Here is an 18,940-nt window from a genome sequence, read left to right on the forward strand (position 1 = left end):
TCCGTCAACAATTTTTCCAATTTAAAAGAAACTTTTGTGGAATGGAATGTTGAAGGTTCTTTATGGAACCATCAATGTCAATTGAGGACCTTCATTATTAAAGGATTCTCCACCCAAAAATGAAAATTCTTTCATCATTCACTCACCCTCAAGTTGTTGCAAACCTGTGTGAGTTTCTTTCTTCTGGACAACACAAAGGACAATATTTTGAAGAACGATTGGAACCACCTCCAGTTTTTTTTCCTACTATGGAAGTCAATGGTGCCAATGGTTTATTCTCAAAATTGCATTTCGACTGTTTTTTATTTGAAATTGAACACGTTTTTTCACGAAACAACGATTTTGTTCTCGATATTTAATGAGTTTATTCTCAAGATTGTATTTCGACCTTTTTTCTTGAAATTTAACACGTTTTTTTCCCGAAACAACGACTTTATTGACAAGATTGTATTTCGACTTTTTTTCCTCGAAATTTAACACGTTTCCCCCCCCCAAACCCAATGACTATTCTCGATATTTAATGAGTTTATTCTCAAGATTGTATTCCGACTTTTTTTCTCGAAATTTAACACGTTTTTCCTCGAAACACAATGACTTTATTCTCGATATTTAAAGAGTATATACTCAAAATTGCATTTCGACTCTTGTTCTCGAAATTTAACACGTTTTTTTTCCCAAAACAACAACTTTGTTCTCGATATTTAATAAGTTTATTCTCAAGATTGTATTTCGACTTTTTTTCTTGAAATTTAACACGTTTTTTTCTCGAAACTCAATGACTTTATTCTCGATATTTAAAGAGTTTATTCTCAAAATTGCATTTCGACTTTTTTTCCTGGAAATTTAACACGTTTTTTTCTCGAAACACAATTTATTCTCGATATTTAGAGTTTATTCTCAAAATTGCATTTCGACTTTTTTCTTGAAATTGAACACGTTTTTTCCCCGAAACAACGACTTTATTCTCAAGATTGTATTTCGACTTTTTTCTCGAAATTTAACACGTTTTTTCCCCCAAACCCAACGACTTTATTCTCGATATTTAATGAGTTTATTCTCAAGATTCTATTACGAATTTTTTTCTCAAAATTTAACAAGTTTTTTCTCGAAACATGACTTTATTCTCGATATTTAATGAGTTTATTCTCAAGATTGTATTTCCACTTTTTTCCCCGAAATATGAACAAGTTAAATCTCGCATTATAATGACTTTAATCTTGAGATGGTTTTATTTTTTTATTATTGCTTGGCCCTAATCCTCTTCTGTAGGTAACACTGCATTCAGGTATAACATTTTTTTTAGCAAGTATTGCATTTGGAAATATATTTAGACATTAATCAAAGACTAATTTCTGTCACAGTATAGAATTTATTTAAAATGTTGTTGAATCTTCTGCCTTGGTATCTGGTCTGAACATTTGATCTCACTCTGCCTCTGTGTGTGTGTAAGTGTGTGAATGGCTGCCACCAACTGTCTTCTAAATATCTTCTTTTGTGTTCAACAGAACTCATACAGGTTTGGAACAACTTGAGAGCGAGTAAATGATGACAGAATTTTCATTTTTTCATTTTTTTTGGGCGAATTATCCCTTTAAAAAAAACTCAGAATTGTGTGAGAACAATAGTGGAGAATAATGTTGGCTCAACCATGTAATTTTTTGGCCTCTGGGGGAGCAATCATGACAGATGATCAGATGAGAGGTAAAGTGAAGCGAGACAGGGTTACCCTCTTCCTCTTGCGGGCCTGCGGGTGGTTCTTTCCATCTTGGGCTTTTCCCAGGAGGTCCGGGAACACCAGAGGTTTGAGCGACCGGGATCGGGGCGTTCGTGGGTAACGGAACGGGTCCATCATACGGAAATCTCGCCCGTACCGGACCGAGCAGAGCGAACGTGAGCGTAAGCGCCCGGCCGAGTGCAGACTGTTCACTCCAATCATGCTCGAGAACGCAGTGCACTGTGGGAAACTATTAACTCCAGGTGGGGGTTTAGATCTTTCAGAACAAAAAAGAGAATAACTCGAGAAAACCCAGCAGGTCTTCTTCCACAAGACGACGAGGTAACTCCAAAAGACAAAAAAAGATACAAAAATCCAGATTACAAACAACAGAACATGACCTAATCCAAGAGCTTAGATAGATGGATGAGAAAAAGAAGTGTGAATAAAGTGTTATAAACAAGGGAGTCTGTGACCATCTGTAGGATTCACAACACACTACACGTTTGTGACGTTGAGGAAACGCAGAGTGTTAGAGCAAAAAAAATGACAATGATCCTGAAATGTAGGATATTTCCCTCGCGGACACTGAACACATGTAGTGGTCACTCACAAACACCATTAGGACAACTTCGAAAAGCTACACACATTCCCCATGCACCAGTGATGCCACACACACACACAGATGGCACGCAAAGCTTTCAGAAGTGTGAAAGAACAGATGGAATGAGGCGAACGGAAACCGGGATAAAACATGAAACGCCCTCACAAAAACACACAGCAATCCCCACACCTGCACCCGCTCCAGATGATGTCCCAAATTCAGCACACACACTCCCACATGAAGACGGAAGGATCTGTGAGCCTGTTGCTTTGAGATTCAGACGAGATGTTCAGCTGGACGTGTTTTCTTCCATCCTCAACCAAACGCTTTCAAAAGATCCGCATCCCTCCTCTTCGCATTCGTTTATCTATCAGTCCATCTGGGATCCATCTGTCCTGGAAGAGCTCCGTGTGTGTGTGCGTGTGTGTGTGTGTGGTCTCCCTCTGGCCGGCACAGAGTCACAGGTACGTCCACGTATGATCTGAAACGTCCACCGTCCCGTGTGCTCGTCTTTCTGCTCCTGTTTTATCTCTCAGGCTCGCAGATGCAAAGTCTCGCAATCTCAGAGACTCGAAGGAGGCTCTCTCGCTCGCTCGCTCGCTCATTCTCTATCTCTCTCTCTCTCCCCCCTCAGGTTTCAGGCAGCCAATCACAGCGATCCAACACACACACACGCGCACACACACACGGCTTGCTTTACTTTGAATGCTGATTAACATTCAGAACTGGTCCTCAGAGGTGGGATGGAGAGGGAGAGAACATGGAATTATGGGAGAGAGACGAACACAAAGAACGTCATAAAACTACAAGTGTGACATTATTCTGTAAAAAATGTAGTCTATAAAAAAGCATTGAGACGAGACGAGATAAAAGGGGGTGAAGCGAATTAAAACTTAACATCCAGTCAGATCACATTTCACACCAAAATAAAAAGAAATATTATAATTTTTTTGCATTACAGAAGAGAGGTTCTTTTCTTTTCGAGTGAAATACAGTATGACCTACAGTTCACATGTAATGTGTATGTGTGTGTGTATATATATATATATATATATATATATATATATATATATATGAAATGTATGTATAAAACATGATGCATACAAAATGTATGTATAAAACATCCAGTCAGATCCCATTTCACACCTAAATAAAAAGAAATATTATATATATTTTTTGCATTACAGAAGACAGATTCTTTTCTTTTGGAGTGAAATACAGTATGACCTTCTCGACCAGTTTTATCAGATTTGATGCGTGTGTGTGTGTGTGTGTGTGTGTGTGTGTGTGTATATATATATATATATATATATATATATATATATATATACAAACAACTGCTAAATAGAAGCATGTATTTTTAAGATTTCTTGATTATAAAAATAAATAATCAATCTCTTTGCCCTTATAAAAAGCTACAACATATGCATTTGAAATATGGTTCATTTATTATTAATCTCCCTTTGATACATATTCAAAACAGATCTCGGGCAGAATTCATCTGCATTTTTATAGTTTCAACATCCTAAAATATTATTAAATTTTAATTTTTAATATCCAAGACTACAATTTTATTATCTGCTGGTGTAAAAAGTATGTAAAAAAATGTATATACACTTAAAAAAAGTTAATTTCCCTTTTGATTTACTGACCGCAGCAAAATGAACAAAACCTGACGATCGGTTTCTCCAGGATGACTCGAGATGTTTCAAAGAAACCTTGCAAAATCTTTACTCAAAATCCACTGTAACAAATAAGAAAGAAAAAGTGCATGGTTATTTTTGGTAAGCTCTGAGCAATGCTTGTTGTGGAGGATATGACGTGTGGATGTTGGAGTTGATCAGGACAGTCTCAGCACAGCCAGTTGGCTCAACAGGAGAAAGCTAATTGTTTCCACTCTCCGTCTGTCGTTATCTCACCACACAGACAGACTTGCACTAAAATGGGTCGCCGTCAACCCGTGACCGCCCTATCAGTGCCAGGGCCTCGGTTCCCGCCCCTCCGTCGCCATGACGACGACGCACTTCAAGCACTCTTCATCACCGGCGTGTGCAAAAGCCCACAAGCAGCCCACGTGTGTGTGAGACGCAGTTACAAACCCATCGTTTTCCACCGCCGCACTAAATAAATGTCTCCTCCGGGGCACACAGCACCAAATCTTTGCATTTGACCTCATTTTCCACAACAGATGTGACTGAATATTAACTCACAACGCACAAAACAACTTTACATTAACAAATGCATGTGCAAAAAAAAATAGTCTTGGATGGTGTCCACTACGGTGTAAATAAATAAACACACGGTCCACATTGTAAACATAATAGGAATTTGTACAAAAACAATGTCATATTATAATTAAATAAATATAACACACACAAACAGTATATAAAATTACCATAAATAATATTTATTCTATTAATATTTATTGAATTATATTTAATTTAATAATTAAAAAAATGTATTACACAGTAAATAATATAAACATAAAACAATATATAAAACCATAAATAATAATATAAATAAAATTAGTAATATGTGGGTGCACTGTGTGTGTGTGTATATATATATATACGAAGAGTTCAGATGCAAAAGCCTCTAAGTGCCATTTGAAATTTTCTTCTAGAATGATCATTTTTATCAAGCTTGTATATTTAAGTTCAGTGATTTCACTTAAATGGCAATGATAATTACCTATTAATTGTTATTTAAGTGAAATTACTGAACTTAAATATACAAGTTTGATAAAAATCATCATTAAAGAAGAAAATTTCAAATGGCATTTAGAGGCTTTTGCATCTGAACTCTTCATATATATATATATATATACACATATATACATGCATGTATATTTAAGAAAAAAATATTATTTTTAATAATATAAACTATATATAAATCTATATACAATATATACATGAAAATATTTCTTAAATATATACAATCATGTGTGTGTATTTATATATATATATATATAAAATAATTATACACAGTGCACCCACATATATTATGTAAACACAAACTTTTATTTTGGATGGAATTAATCGCGATTAATCGTTTGACAGCCCTAATATATATACACACACACACACACACACATATAATCACACTATAATATAACATTACCATACATAATATTAATTTTTTTATAGTTTTAACATAAATCTTATAATTATATTTAATAATTTCTATATATATATATATACGTATATATATATATATATATATATATATATATATATATATATCAAGAGAGAGAGAGAGTTCATTTATAATATTTTATTTAATAATAAACAAAGCAAGCCACAAGAACCCATGGTTAAAAGATTAGGCTATTTATTTCATGCACTTCATTTTATTCTAAATAGTTTTAATTTACTGTATTTTATTTTTATCATAATTTTTATTTTTCATTATTTCTTATTTTTTATTCTAAACTGTTTTAATTATTCTGATTTATTTTGATTATTTTAATTTCTTCTATGTAAAGCACTTTGAATTGCCATTGTGTATGAAATGTGCTATAGAAATAAACTTGCCTTGCCTTGCCTTGCCTTGCCTATTTACAGTTTCAATGATGGCAAGCAACATGCCATACCAATATAATCTTTCTGATGTGTGATCACTGGTGTGTGTGTGTGTCTCATCTTTGAAAGTTGCTCATCCAATCAGCTTTCAGAGCCAAAACAATCAATTTTATACTAAACAATAACCATTCGTGCAATAATTCGCACCCCACAATAACAGCTTTGCTTTCTATGACAGTGTGTGAGTGAGATGTGCTTATATAAGCTGCCCCGCTCAGCTGTTGAGTTTAACTGAGAGATGAGAACGAGTAGGAGGAAAGAATGTGAGAACTGATGTTGCGAGGGACAGAGAAAAGGTTCGCCGGAGGGAAAGACAACTAAAAGAGAAAGTGAGGTCATCATAAGAGCTATAGAGACTGTCGTAAAGCACTAATATCAGTCTTTTCATTCGTCTATCGCTCTTCAAACTGCTTTTGTCCCAGCGAGGAGGAGTCAGTGTTATCAAGAAGATGACGACTAAAACACAAGCAGCTCCTCAGATAAACCTCGCCGCTGTGGCTTTATAAAAGCACGGAGATTTCAAAGCACTCATGCCATGAAAAACAGGATTTTCTCGGCTTTTCTACAGTCACGATGTGAAGCCGCTTCACAAACGAGGCCATTCCTGACGGATGGGTCAGTGCACACCAGACTGAAACCAACACTAACCCACTATTGTTCAGAATAGCATACGGTCATAATTCTCTTTCTGCTTCTGAGTGTTGTATAATGTGCGTAGTACCTTTCTCTTCCTGAGTGAAAAATACACCCAAATGCGATATGTAACATCTCATTCAGGATCATTATTTTGTCTGACTGACACATTTAATGTGAAAACTAAAATGTAAATAATTAAAAATGGGATGATGGTACAACTTTAAGAGGTCACAGGACATTGGAATCTGCTATCTTCCACATAATAGTGTTCAAAAATAGTAGTCAGTGTGCAGTAAAAAGTATGATAGCATCTGAAGACATTAACATTGTCACATAGGTATGTTAGAGTCATTTCAGCAGTTCAGAAGAGATCATTTCTTTTAGGCCGGAGACAAACGTGTCACCACCAGCGTCGCGTTTTCTATCCCTGCGTCCCAATTCGCCTACTTATACTACGCCCTAAAAGTATGTACTAATTTTTGTGAAGAAAAAGTACAAACTTTTGAGTGTGTAGCAAAAGAGTAGGCAAGCTTTGGGACATAATACTGAGTCATCTTTAACGGACCGCTCTGTCGCATGCGTCACCATAAACTGACCTGTCAATCATCTCGGCACAGTTAAAGGAGTAGTTCACTTTTAAAAAAAAACTTTTGCTGATAATTTACTCACCCCCATGTCATCCAAGATGTCCACGTCTTTCTTTCTTCAGTCGAAAAGAAATTAAGGTTTTTGATGAAAATATTCCAGGATTTTCTCCATATAATGGACTTCAATGGGGTCCAAACGGTTCAAGGTCCAAATGAGAGTTTCAGTGCAGCTTCAAAGGGCTTTAAACGACACCAGACGATGAATAAGGGTCTTATCTAGCGAAACAATCGCTCATTTAAAAATAAATAAAACAGTTTAAGTTTTATGAGTTCAAATGCTCGCCTGTGTGATGCACGTTCGTGACTCTCCTGTTCGAACTCGTTCATCAAAATAAACGAATCTTTTTTCGAGTCATGACTAGAAGGGTCCTAGATAAGGCCCTTATTCATCGTCTGGTGTCGTTTAAAGCCCTTTGAAGCTGCACTGAAACTCTCATTTGGACCTTGAACCGTTTGGACCCCATTGAAGTCCATTATATGGAGAAAATCCTGGAATATTTTCATCAAAAACATTCATTTCTTTTCGACTGAAGAAAGAAAGACATGGACATCTCGGATGACATGGGGGTGAGTAAATTATCAGCAAAAGTTTTTTTTAAAATCAATGTGTCTCCGGCCTTAGGAGACAATAACTTTATTTTATTTGTCATGCACTTTTAAATAAAAAGAGCTATATTACACACTACATGAAAGGTATTATTCAAAAAAAATCATAATGGGGCATTTTAAATGACCGTAGTTCTTAATTTGCCTTTTGTTTTCTTAAAAAAGCTAGTGAAATGAGAAACCATCACACATAGTTGAATCTCACTGAATCAAAATGAGATGATCTTGGCCTCTTCAAATGAAGTGACCAGCGCCAGATCACACACAGCCCAAACTAATCCAGCCCTCATTTAGCTCATTACAATTAACTCAAGAACTCATCTGATTAGTGCCTGCAGGGTTAATGAATGGAAGAAAAACAACCCCAGTTTCCTACCAATGACATTACAGCACTAATCTAATAATATAAACCAATAAATGACCTACTAAAGAGTCATCGCTTCCCACCGGGACACAAATCTCTCTCGCTTCAAATAACAAACGCTATAGCACTGCTGTCACATGCTGTTTACACAATCAACCTGTGCCAATACACACACACACACTCTATCTATTAAACATGCACATCCTCCAACAACTTCACTGTGGACATTTCACCATCAATAACACAATAATGCAAACAATGCGGTTTCAACATGCAGCTTTAGCAAGAGATGTTTCTGCCATATCCAGTGCATTACCTTGAGGAGGTCTTTAGGAAAATCACTGCCACCGTTTAGTCCTTCCAGATTCCCGATGAACTGAGAGCAGGACATTCGCTTGCCGACGTTCTAACAACAGAAGAGATCAATGAGCACAACTGCATTATGAATTAGCATTATAACAGACTGAAATACATTTGACACATTTGATCCTTATTCACATGACAATTAAGCACTTTTAAATGCAGTTTGGCACATTTAAAAAAAACAAAAAAGTCATTATTTAAATTGTAATGCACAATTGTAAAAAAAAAAAAAAATTGTATTTAGTTATATATATATATGCTATATAGCACATCATTTATCATTTTCTTATTATTTATTTATTTAGTGCAGATTTTTCTTTTTTTAAATCTGGGCAGGATGATTTCCAGTACTGTTTAGGAGTAATACGGAAGATTTTTTCGATAATGCAATAATTTTTGGCAATAATAAATTGAGGGAAAATGTCATAAATAATACAGAAAAACTTAGTGAAGAAAATCCCCCGAAGTATGTATGCATGTCCCAATAAAGTGTAGGATGCATCGATGTGTATGTAGGCATTTTTTATATATGTGCGTGTGTGTGTATATATATACGTATATATATATATATATATATGAAGAGTTCAGATACAAAAGCCTCTAAGTGCCATTTGAAATTTTCTTCTAGAATGATCATTTTTATCAAACTTGTATATTTAAGTTCAGTGATTTCACTTAAATGGCAATGATAATTACCTATTAATTGTTATAAGTGAAATTACTGAACTTAAATATACAAGTTTGACAAAAATCATAATTAAAGAAGAAAATTTCAAATGGCATTTAGAGGCTTTATCTGAACTCTTCATATATACACATATTCTATATATATAGTTCTTTACTTTGATTTTGGTACAAAATATGTCAAGGACATCAATTATGCATTTGTAAGTACTCAAAAAAAGTTTGCACATTTGCAATTTATTTTCAGATGAGATGTCAGAGTCAGGCCACTTTGAGCATTTTACCCCTCTTGAAGTCAGCATGACATGTCCGACATTCAATCTGCGAGTGTGTGATTGAGGCTCATAATATGTCTGGAGCTGTAGAAAGGCTCTGGAATACATAATCTGATATTGTGGACAGTAGAGCAGAGTTTCATCACAGGAAAGCTGAAATCGCTCGGTTCTCATCAGGACCATAAACCGGTTACCATGGCGACAGTGAGCCTGGCCTATAACAGGCGTTGTGTGTTCACTGACAGCCCTAAACCCTTCAACAAAGGCACAGGAGCAAAGCTAAATATCCTTCGAGCAGGAACGGATGCAGACAGACAGCAGATTGACGGATCACACTTCCCTCTGGACATCATCACTCTGCCTTTTCCAGTGCACACTTCCATTAAACGCGGGGCTTTTTTTGCTTTTTCACAAACTGAGATAGGGGGTCAAAATTATACTTCGCAAAAAAATATATATACAGAGCCGTTTAATCATGATTCAAGCCAGAATGCTAATGATCTCAGAATTTCAAAAGAATTTTTAGAGGATATTTCATGAAGATCTGCCTTTTTCCGTGTGTGTAAGTGCTATGATCGGTGTATCTACCGACCCAGAAAACATGAAAAGTGAAAATCTAGTAACTTTCTCTGCAAGCATGTCAAAAAATAAGCCAATCAGATTTCGCTCCCCTTCTGACATAAGAGGGTCTTATTATTATATTACCGCCCCTTAATCTGCACATTTCCAGCGACAACAGTGACCAGTTCTAACGCAATGGCAAAAGTTGGAGCAAAGCACACAAACTATATAGAATCTATATAGAATTCTATATAGAATCTTAAATGGTTCACGCTAATAGAACCATTTAAGATTCTAAATAGAACCTGTGTCGACGGCATACGGATGTTTGTAAACGGTTTATTCCTGCTCAGGTACTTCAAACTTCTTTCCACCCTTAAGCGAAAAACTGATGAAGTTGTAAAAAATCCTACTAGTTCCTCTTTAAAATGAGAGTCTAAGACTTCTGAAACCGAATGAATGTCCTTTAAAGTGTGGACTCTGCGACTCTGCTGCACTGTATTTAAGACGGAAGATTTTCCATTACTCTTGTCTGTATGGTGAAGTAATAATAAAGTGTTCATCCGTGCGTTCACTCACGTGGCCGTGCAGGTCTGTGTTGAGCAGCATAAGAGCACAGGTCAGTGTGTGGACACCGTCTGCGAGACAGAACATACACAAGATCATATACACGTATGCTCTTTTTATCATATGAGAGACAAAGAGAGAGAGAGCGAGAGAGAGAGGTTTACCTTCTGATAGTGTGAGGGATGGATTGCACTGCTGATATCGATGGGAAAAGTGTGCTAAGATTCGCTCTCTCTCCTGCGTCTCGCCCGTCAGTGCAAATTCTATTAAAAATGCCCTGAAATAAACAAACAAGAGTAAAGAAATGCCCTGAGATGAACACAAGCTGATGAACAAAATATTATACACCTGTCATTAATATCATTGATATAATCCAAAATTAAATGTATAGATACCATTATACAGGAGTCCAGTATTTTTAAATTGACTTCAAATCCTATACATAACATGCATATTATATATATATATATATATATATATATATATATATATATATATATTAGGGCTGTCAAATGATTAATCATGATTAATCGCATCCAAAATAAAAGTTTGTGTTTACATAATATATGTGGGTGCACTGTGCATAATTATTATGTATATATATATATATATATATATATATATATAAATACACACATATATGCATGTATATTTAAGAAAAAAAAATTATTTAGATATAAAATATTTATATTTATTTGTAATATAAATTATATATAAATCTATATACAGTATATACATGAAAATATTTCTTAAATATATACAAGCATATGTGTGTATTTATATATATTAAATAATTATGCACAGTGCACCCACATATATTATGTAAACACAAACTTTTATTTTGGATGCGATTAATCGCAATTAATCGTTTGACAGCCCTATATATATATTTATATATATATATATATATATAGTGTGTGTACATATACACATATATATGCATTTATATATATATATATACATACACACACATAATAACATAAGACTGTATGTACACATATATATTTTTAAATACAAACTTATATTTTATAACAGATTAATCGTGATTAATCAACATTACATGATTTATTACTAGTGTTTATTGATATTATATACTACATCTCTTTTTCTCTCTCTCTCTCTCTCTCTCTCTGTGTGTATTACAATACAAAATTAAATGTGTGTGTGTGTATATATAAATATATATTGAGTCCAGTATTCTTCAGGTGAATTATTTACCATTTGCATATTTAATGTGCTGACCTTAGCGCTTGGTCCAAAGTCATTCCTGTAAAAGTGAAGAAGTGCAGATATTCCTCTGCTACCATGCGACTGAAGTCATTGCTAAAAAGGAGTCAGATATAAGAAAGACAATCAAAGAAGATGACAATGCAAGAACAAACAAGAGAGAGGTGGGACGCGGGGTGACAGACGTGTCCGAGGCCTGTCAAAGATGCATCGGTGGAGGGAAATTCCCATGGTGCACCTGTCAGAGAGAGAAAAGCTCTTACAGTACAGATGCTCTGAGCAATACAGGCAAAACCAGAGAATAAAAGCAGCATGAAAACCTGCTTTATATAACACTAACACTCCGGCAGAGACCTGCGCAGGACAGAAAGAGATGGAGAAGTCACAAGGTCACAGGAAACTGAGGATTGAATTTAAAGTTAACATGAAATTGAACTGAACTCCAACATGTCCCTGGTTTTACTTTGCACAATTCAGCAGTGTACTATATCTCTTTATTTTAACTTTCATTCAGATTGGAAATAAGTGATTGGGATTTTACCAAGTGCAACATGTTCCTGGAACAACATTTCAATCAACCAATCAGATTTGAGTTAGGATTAGGACTACATTTTCAGACAGGAATGATGTTCCAGGATCAACAAAATATGTTACTTGGCAAAATCATGCAAACCAATGGAAAAAACAAAACATTGGCTGTGTCCGAAATCTCCCACTACTCACTATATAGTGAGCTCGCCATTTTGTAGTGGTGTCCGAATGTATAGTGATGATTATCATACCCTGTATAGCAGTGTTGGGTAAGTTACTCTAAAAAAGTAATTAATTACTAGTTACTAATTACCTCTTCAACAGTGTAATTAGATTACTGTACTAATTACTCTCTCTTAAAAAGTATTTAATTACTTTTAAAATCCCATATCAATCTCAACCATCTGAATAATACAAGGATAGACATGAATCTGTTTTAATTCTTTCAAATAAATACTATAAAATTGCATGAATTATCCTTAAACTGACCAAGGTGGAGAAGGTTACATTATAAAAACAAACTTTTTAGCATCAGACAAAACATTTTGATGTTAAACCCACTATTGTTTTATGTCTGATCTCATGACATTTCACACTTTTTTCATACATATTTTACAATAATTCATACGAATTTGTACGAGTGCAGTCGTAACATTCAGACACCTCATAAAATGCATACAAATCGCTGTGAGATCGGATTGATCTATACACACAGTATTTACCTCAATTACATCAGAAGTAACTGTAATTAAATTACAGATAAATGAAGAGTAATCCCTTACTTTACATTTTCAAGGGAAATGTAATTAAATTACAGTTACACGCAACACTGCTGTATAGTCCACTCAATGTATCCCAGAATGCATTTTGAAAAGTAGTGTACACTAACCCAAGCCCTATATACCATCATGCATTGCGCTGATCGTAAAAATGGCGGAGGGGCGACAGCAATGACGTAATCAACGGCGCGTAGTGTCCCAAAGTGGTGTTTCTATTATGGTGGTGAGCTCACTATATAGTGCTCTACTTCCTACATAGGGGGTAGGGAGTAGTGGTTTGAGTGGAGATTTCGGACACAGCCATTTATTTCCATCAATATTTGGTCAAGATCTTGTATTTGACGATGCAAGAGTCCAGCTCTCTGTAAAGTCTCCTCCAGCACATCCCAAAGACTTTCAATGAATTTAAGACCTGGACTCATAAGTGCAAATTCAAGTGTGAATATGATTCGCCATGCTATTCTTTCACAGATTGAGCCTGATGAATCTTGACTTTGTCATCCTATGGCCATGATGTGTTTTTCTAGAATGGTTGTGTAAGAAATGAAAAGCTACACACTCCATCAGTTAGTGTTAGGGGAACTCTTGCCAAACATAACATGTTAGAAACATAATAATCTAGGGATGCACCGATATGAAAATTTTGGCCGATACCGATAATTCTTTATATTTGAAAGCCGATAACCGATATATCGGCCGATAAACTTAAATCCAAATTTTTATCTAATTTTAAGAGCCTGATTACAAAAACAAAAGTCTCACAATTAAATCCACGTCCTAAGCGCACAATTATAATGATGTTCTCATTATAGTGTTGTATAGCCGATATGACAGATTTGCGTTGCCAGATTTTCATTTTTTGAAGAGATTTCAATCATATTTCAAGAAATTCAGAAACAGTTCTCAACAAGTGTCTCAGCTGAAGGGAATAATACATTATTTATCAGTTTTAATATATCGGCCACATTTTCTTACCAGGCCGATAACGATAACATACAAAATGAACATATATCGGCCGATACCGATATGCTTGCTGATATATTGTGCATCCCTGTATGAGCACGAGAATCGAAAAAGATTTGCTTACTTTTTCCCCAAATGACGTGCGACGTCACACTTCCTGAAGCCGTCGAGGTTGTAGAGGCGTTTGGCCAGACGTTTGGCCGCTTCCAGGTCGGCCCGGTTACTGAGAGTGTCATTGCTCCCTAAACCCAAACGCTCACTCAGTTCCTGGTCCACCTCTGGGTCTGCAGCGAAGCGAGGAGGTTTCTCTCTGAACAAATACACAAACACACACACACAGTTCTTTCTGTTGTGCCGAAGAGACCGGTGATCTCTGAACGCTGAGCAACATGCATTTACATGTACAATACTCAATTCCTCACTGAATATAATAGATTTATTTTGTTGTTGTGGTTATTTATTATTTAACGTAAATAGCATCAAAGAATCATCGCACCACTTCAGTACTTTATTGTAAGTGATGTAAACAGAAATATAATAGACTAAGAAACACTATTTCATGCTAAACCTTGGAACAAGGGCATTGCACACTGAGTCCGAAATTTTAGTATGCGTTTTTTCTAGTGCTGTCAAAAGATTAATCGCGATTAATCGCATCCAAAATAAAAGTCTGTGTTTACATAATATATGTGGGTGCACTGTGTATAATTATTTTATATATATATATATATATAAAATACACACATGCTTGTATATATTTAAGAAATATTTTTCATGTATATACTGTATTTAGATTTATATCTAATTTATATTATATAAATATTTTATATAAATAATATTTTTTTGCGATTAATCGTTTGACAGCGCTAGTTTTTTTCATATTCGTGATTCGTTGGCTCTAAATTTTCAAAACACCATTCAAACTGTTTTGCTACGGATGCGAAAAACGCATAAAAAAAACCCGAACTGAATCTATTTTTTTATGACGGACAAAAGTTTTGGAGGCATAGTGCAAGCGTCATTGGCATAACATGAGGTCGTATTTATTTTTTAAAGTGCGAAAATTTCGGACGCGAATTTCGGACTCAAGGCCCGAAACTTTCGTCCGTCATTAAAAAAAAAAAAAATCAAATCGGGTTTGATACTCTGCGTTTTCTGCATTCGTAGCAAGCAGTTTGAATGGAGTTTTGATTCAGAGCCACCGAATCACGAATACGAATAAACGTGTACGAAAATTTCGGACTCAGTGTGCAATGGCCTTCAGTGTGCAGGGGCCTTAAGAAGCACAAAAGCCATTACAAGATATACAAAAAGTTCTGACAAACCTCTTCCGGGTTGCAATTTTCCACATTTTTAAATAATACAATCATACAGTAATAAACAAATTAAAGTGTGGGAATTATATAGTGACCAAAAACAATTGTTCTTCAATATAGCCGACAACATTAAACTACACTGTAAAAAAATATTGTTGGTTTAACTTAAAAAATGAAGTAACCTAGTTGCCTTAATTTTAAGTTGAAAAAATTGAGTTAATACAATGAAGGAGATTGATTTAAGCATCAGAAACTCAAAATATAATGTTATCTGAACTACTGTACATAAATTATTTAAGTTGATTTGACAAAAGAAAAAATGTTGTGACTACAAATCATAAAAAAATATTTTTTTACAGTGAATGACAAAAAATATTCAGAAAGCTTTTTGTATTGTTTGGAAGGAGATCACATGTTAATCAGATTAATCAGATTTAATCAGATTAAATCAATTTACACTAGTAACACTGCTGTCACTGTAGTTTATGTGGGATCTTGGCATAAACTGTGCTTTCCGAGCTGAATGGCAATCACAAACAGCTTTACAGTCAGAAATAATTTCCACTCTGTAATTCTGTTAAACTGTTATTGCGACCTATTGATCCGATTTCCCCTGGTTTCTATAAATGAACGTGGGAGGCTGAATGCCAGCAGTCCTCTCTCTTTCTGACCTTCTTATCAATGACTCATGCTAAAACAAACCATGGGCAGAAATGTGTGAAACTCAAATAAAGACGTCTGGAAGCAGACCCGTTCTTAAAGAGACAAGCACGACTATTTATTTTAAGGTACATGTATGTACTTAGTATATTAACAGTAAATTATGCATAATTACAAGTAACTAACCTAAACCAAACCCTAACCACAACCGTAACTCTATAATAAATATTAATCAATACTTATTTGAGTAAGTAATGCAACTACGTCACCTTTAAATTAAGTGTAACCAATTACAATGAAAACAGAAAATATATAAATAAAATCGAACTCAAAATATTAACAAAAACTATCATTAGTGAAACCATTTCTGGATGATCAAAGTTGAACAATTTGATAGTCAGACGTAATTTTCTGATTTGATAGTCAGACGTTCGTGACTCTCCTGTTCGAACTCGTTCATTAAAATGAACGAATCTTTTTCCGAGTCAATTCGTTAATTTTGTTCGTTGAATGAACCATTGATTGATCCATGATTTGTTCATTTTGATGAATGAGTTTGAACAGCTTATAAAACTTAAACTTTTTTATTTATTTTTTAAATGAGCGATCATTTCGCTAGATAAGACCCTTATTCATCATCTGAATCGTTTAAAGCCCTTTGAACAGTTTGCACTGAAAGTGTTTTTTGGACCTTGAACCGTTTGGTCCCCATTGAAGTCCATTATATGGAGAAAAATCCTGGAATGTTTTCATCAAAAACCTTCATTTCTTTTCGACTGAAGAAAGAAAGACAAGCACATCTTGGATGACATGGGGGCGAGTAAATTATCAGCAAAAGTTTTTTTAAAAGTGAACTACTCCTTTAATTTTATGTCAAATCGTCATGACAAAGACATCTTAAACAATGTCATATTTGCATTCAAAATGTCATTATAGATCGAAAGACACTTAATGACATGTGATGGTTATGAAGGTGTCATGTCAGTCTTATGCACACCCCTTCAAGTAAAGTGTTACCTCAAACATTTCCGCTGAATACTTTCATATGAACCTCATTAGGACAACGTGAGTCTAACACAGGAGTTCAGTGATGATCTGCATCTTCCCAGCCGCTTGCTCTTGTACCTGTTGAGTGTGTGGCCGCGGGTCCGAACGTTTCTCTCCTCCAGCGCGGAGCAATGCCAGCAAAACACTGAGTGCTGGGCTTTTCTTCTCACACCATCTCTGCCCGAACGCCGCTCTGCTGCGACTCTCTGGATCTGAGCCATGTTTGTGCTCCTCAGGTGTTCGTGGACATCTCCACGGCTGTTATAATCTCGCTGTGACTCAATTAATCGTTTATGTCTGTTCTAACGATCCTGGAATTCAAATCCATCCTTGAACTGTTTAGTACGGCTCACAAACTTGACAGATTATCCTATCCCAATAGGGTTCCCACTGATTACTCTCTCTCTCTCTCTTTGTAAACTTTGTTGACGCTCCCTAATGACCTTCAGTTCAGTGTGCATGGCATCTCTCAGTCTCTAAAATGTAAACACATCTTTTATTGCTCACGATTCTTCAGAATAATGATAAGCAAAACACTCATTTGGTCACGAACCTCCGTCCTCGATTGAGTGTTTAATCTTACCCTGTACACACAGTTTAGTTATTTACAGGGGTAACAACAACATTCTGCAACTAAAATCCCAAATGTCAAATTGTCAAAGCGGAAGAGACTTTTCAAAAAACATCTAAATGACCCCAAGCATATAAAAACAGCTTTATGATAAACCTTTTCTCTGTCAAAAACAGAAATTAAAGAGAGAGAGAGAGAGCGAAAGACGGAGGTTTTCTGTGTCACTGAGCTTAAAGATTGTTTAATCTGCTCCACAATGATGCTACTGTCCCTGCCATGCTGAATGAACAATCACTCAAACAATTTTAATTGGCATAACAACTGAGCACGCAAATGATAAGATATCTAAGGATTTGATTGGCTCATAGGTTGGCTAACCAGTGCAGATATGCATTGTAAATTTTACAGTGTTGCACCGGATCTACTACCAACTTAGGAATTTCAATGCAATATTTTCAGATGAAATGTGCATGGTTTGATCAATATGAGCAAAGCCGATGATTTAATTCTAATTATTGAGCTTGGTTGGTTCTAATAGTGACACAAATGGCATTTATGAACAACTGTCACCGCCTAGTGGTTCAGTTGAGCTACTACAGGAGTGATGTGCAGTGCTGCAAGGTGACTCCGAACACACTGCAGATGCTAACTTGTTTTATGAGACAAGAGACATGGCAGATTTAAAATATATAAGGGGTATACATCCTATAAATTAGGATTTTTGGATCAATATAATTTCTCTATTCCCAGCCTCTATGTTTGTCTCAAAGGTGATCTATGCGGCGGTTACTTCAGTTCTCTGCCAGCAATCGGCTTTGTCTTTCATCTGTCCTCTCACACACACACACAGGAAATATTGCTTACAATCCACCTCAAGAAATACATCCCTGTAGTGTCAACCAAACTGAAAATATAATGTTTATATAATTACTAATAAATAAAATACATTAAATATTACATATAAAATCAAGGACTGTCAAAGGATTAATCACGAGTCCAAAATAATTAATTAATCGCATCCAAAATAAAGTTTGTGTTTACATAATATATGTATGTGGGTGCACTGTGTATAATTATATATATATATATATATATATATATATATATATACATGCTTGTGAATATTTAAGAAATATTTTCATGTACTGTATATAGATTCATATATAATTTATATTATATATAAATATAAATATTTTTTTTCTTAAATATACATGCGTGTGTGTTTTTTTAATATTTATACACAG

General features: G+C 35.2%; 1 protein-coding gene across 1 annotated transcript in view; it reads right to left on the reverse strand.

Annotated features, from left to right (window-relative positions):
- LOC120474775 (uncharacterized) overlaps nucleotides 1-18,940 on the reverse strand; it is a 58,626-nt gene that overhangs the window by 22,140 nt on the left and 17,546 nt on the right. Inside the window, exons 6-10 of the mRNA XM_089122380.1 lie at nucleotides 14,227-14,412; nucleotides 11,845-11,925; nucleotides 10,767-10,879; nucleotides 10,615-10,673; nucleotides 8,469-8,558 (exon numbers count right to left, since the gene is read on the reverse strand). Of these exons, the coding sequence (XP_088978506.1) occupies nucleotides 8,469-8,558; nucleotides 10,615-10,673; nucleotides 10,767-10,879; nucleotides 11,845-11,925; nucleotides 14,227-14,412 (529 nt within the window). The remainder of the gene's footprint in view (nucleotides 1-8,468; nucleotides 8,559-10,614; nucleotides 10,674-10,766; nucleotides 10,880-11,844; nucleotides 11,926-14,226; nucleotides 14,413-18,940) is intronic.

This window comes from Pimephales promelas, chromosome 17, assembly GCF_988280905.1.
Source record: "Pimephales promelas chromosome 17, fPimPro1.hap1.1, whole genome shotgun sequence".
NCBI lineage: Eukaryota > Metazoa > Chordata > Actinopteri > Cypriniformes > Leuciscidae > Pimephales > Pimephales promelas.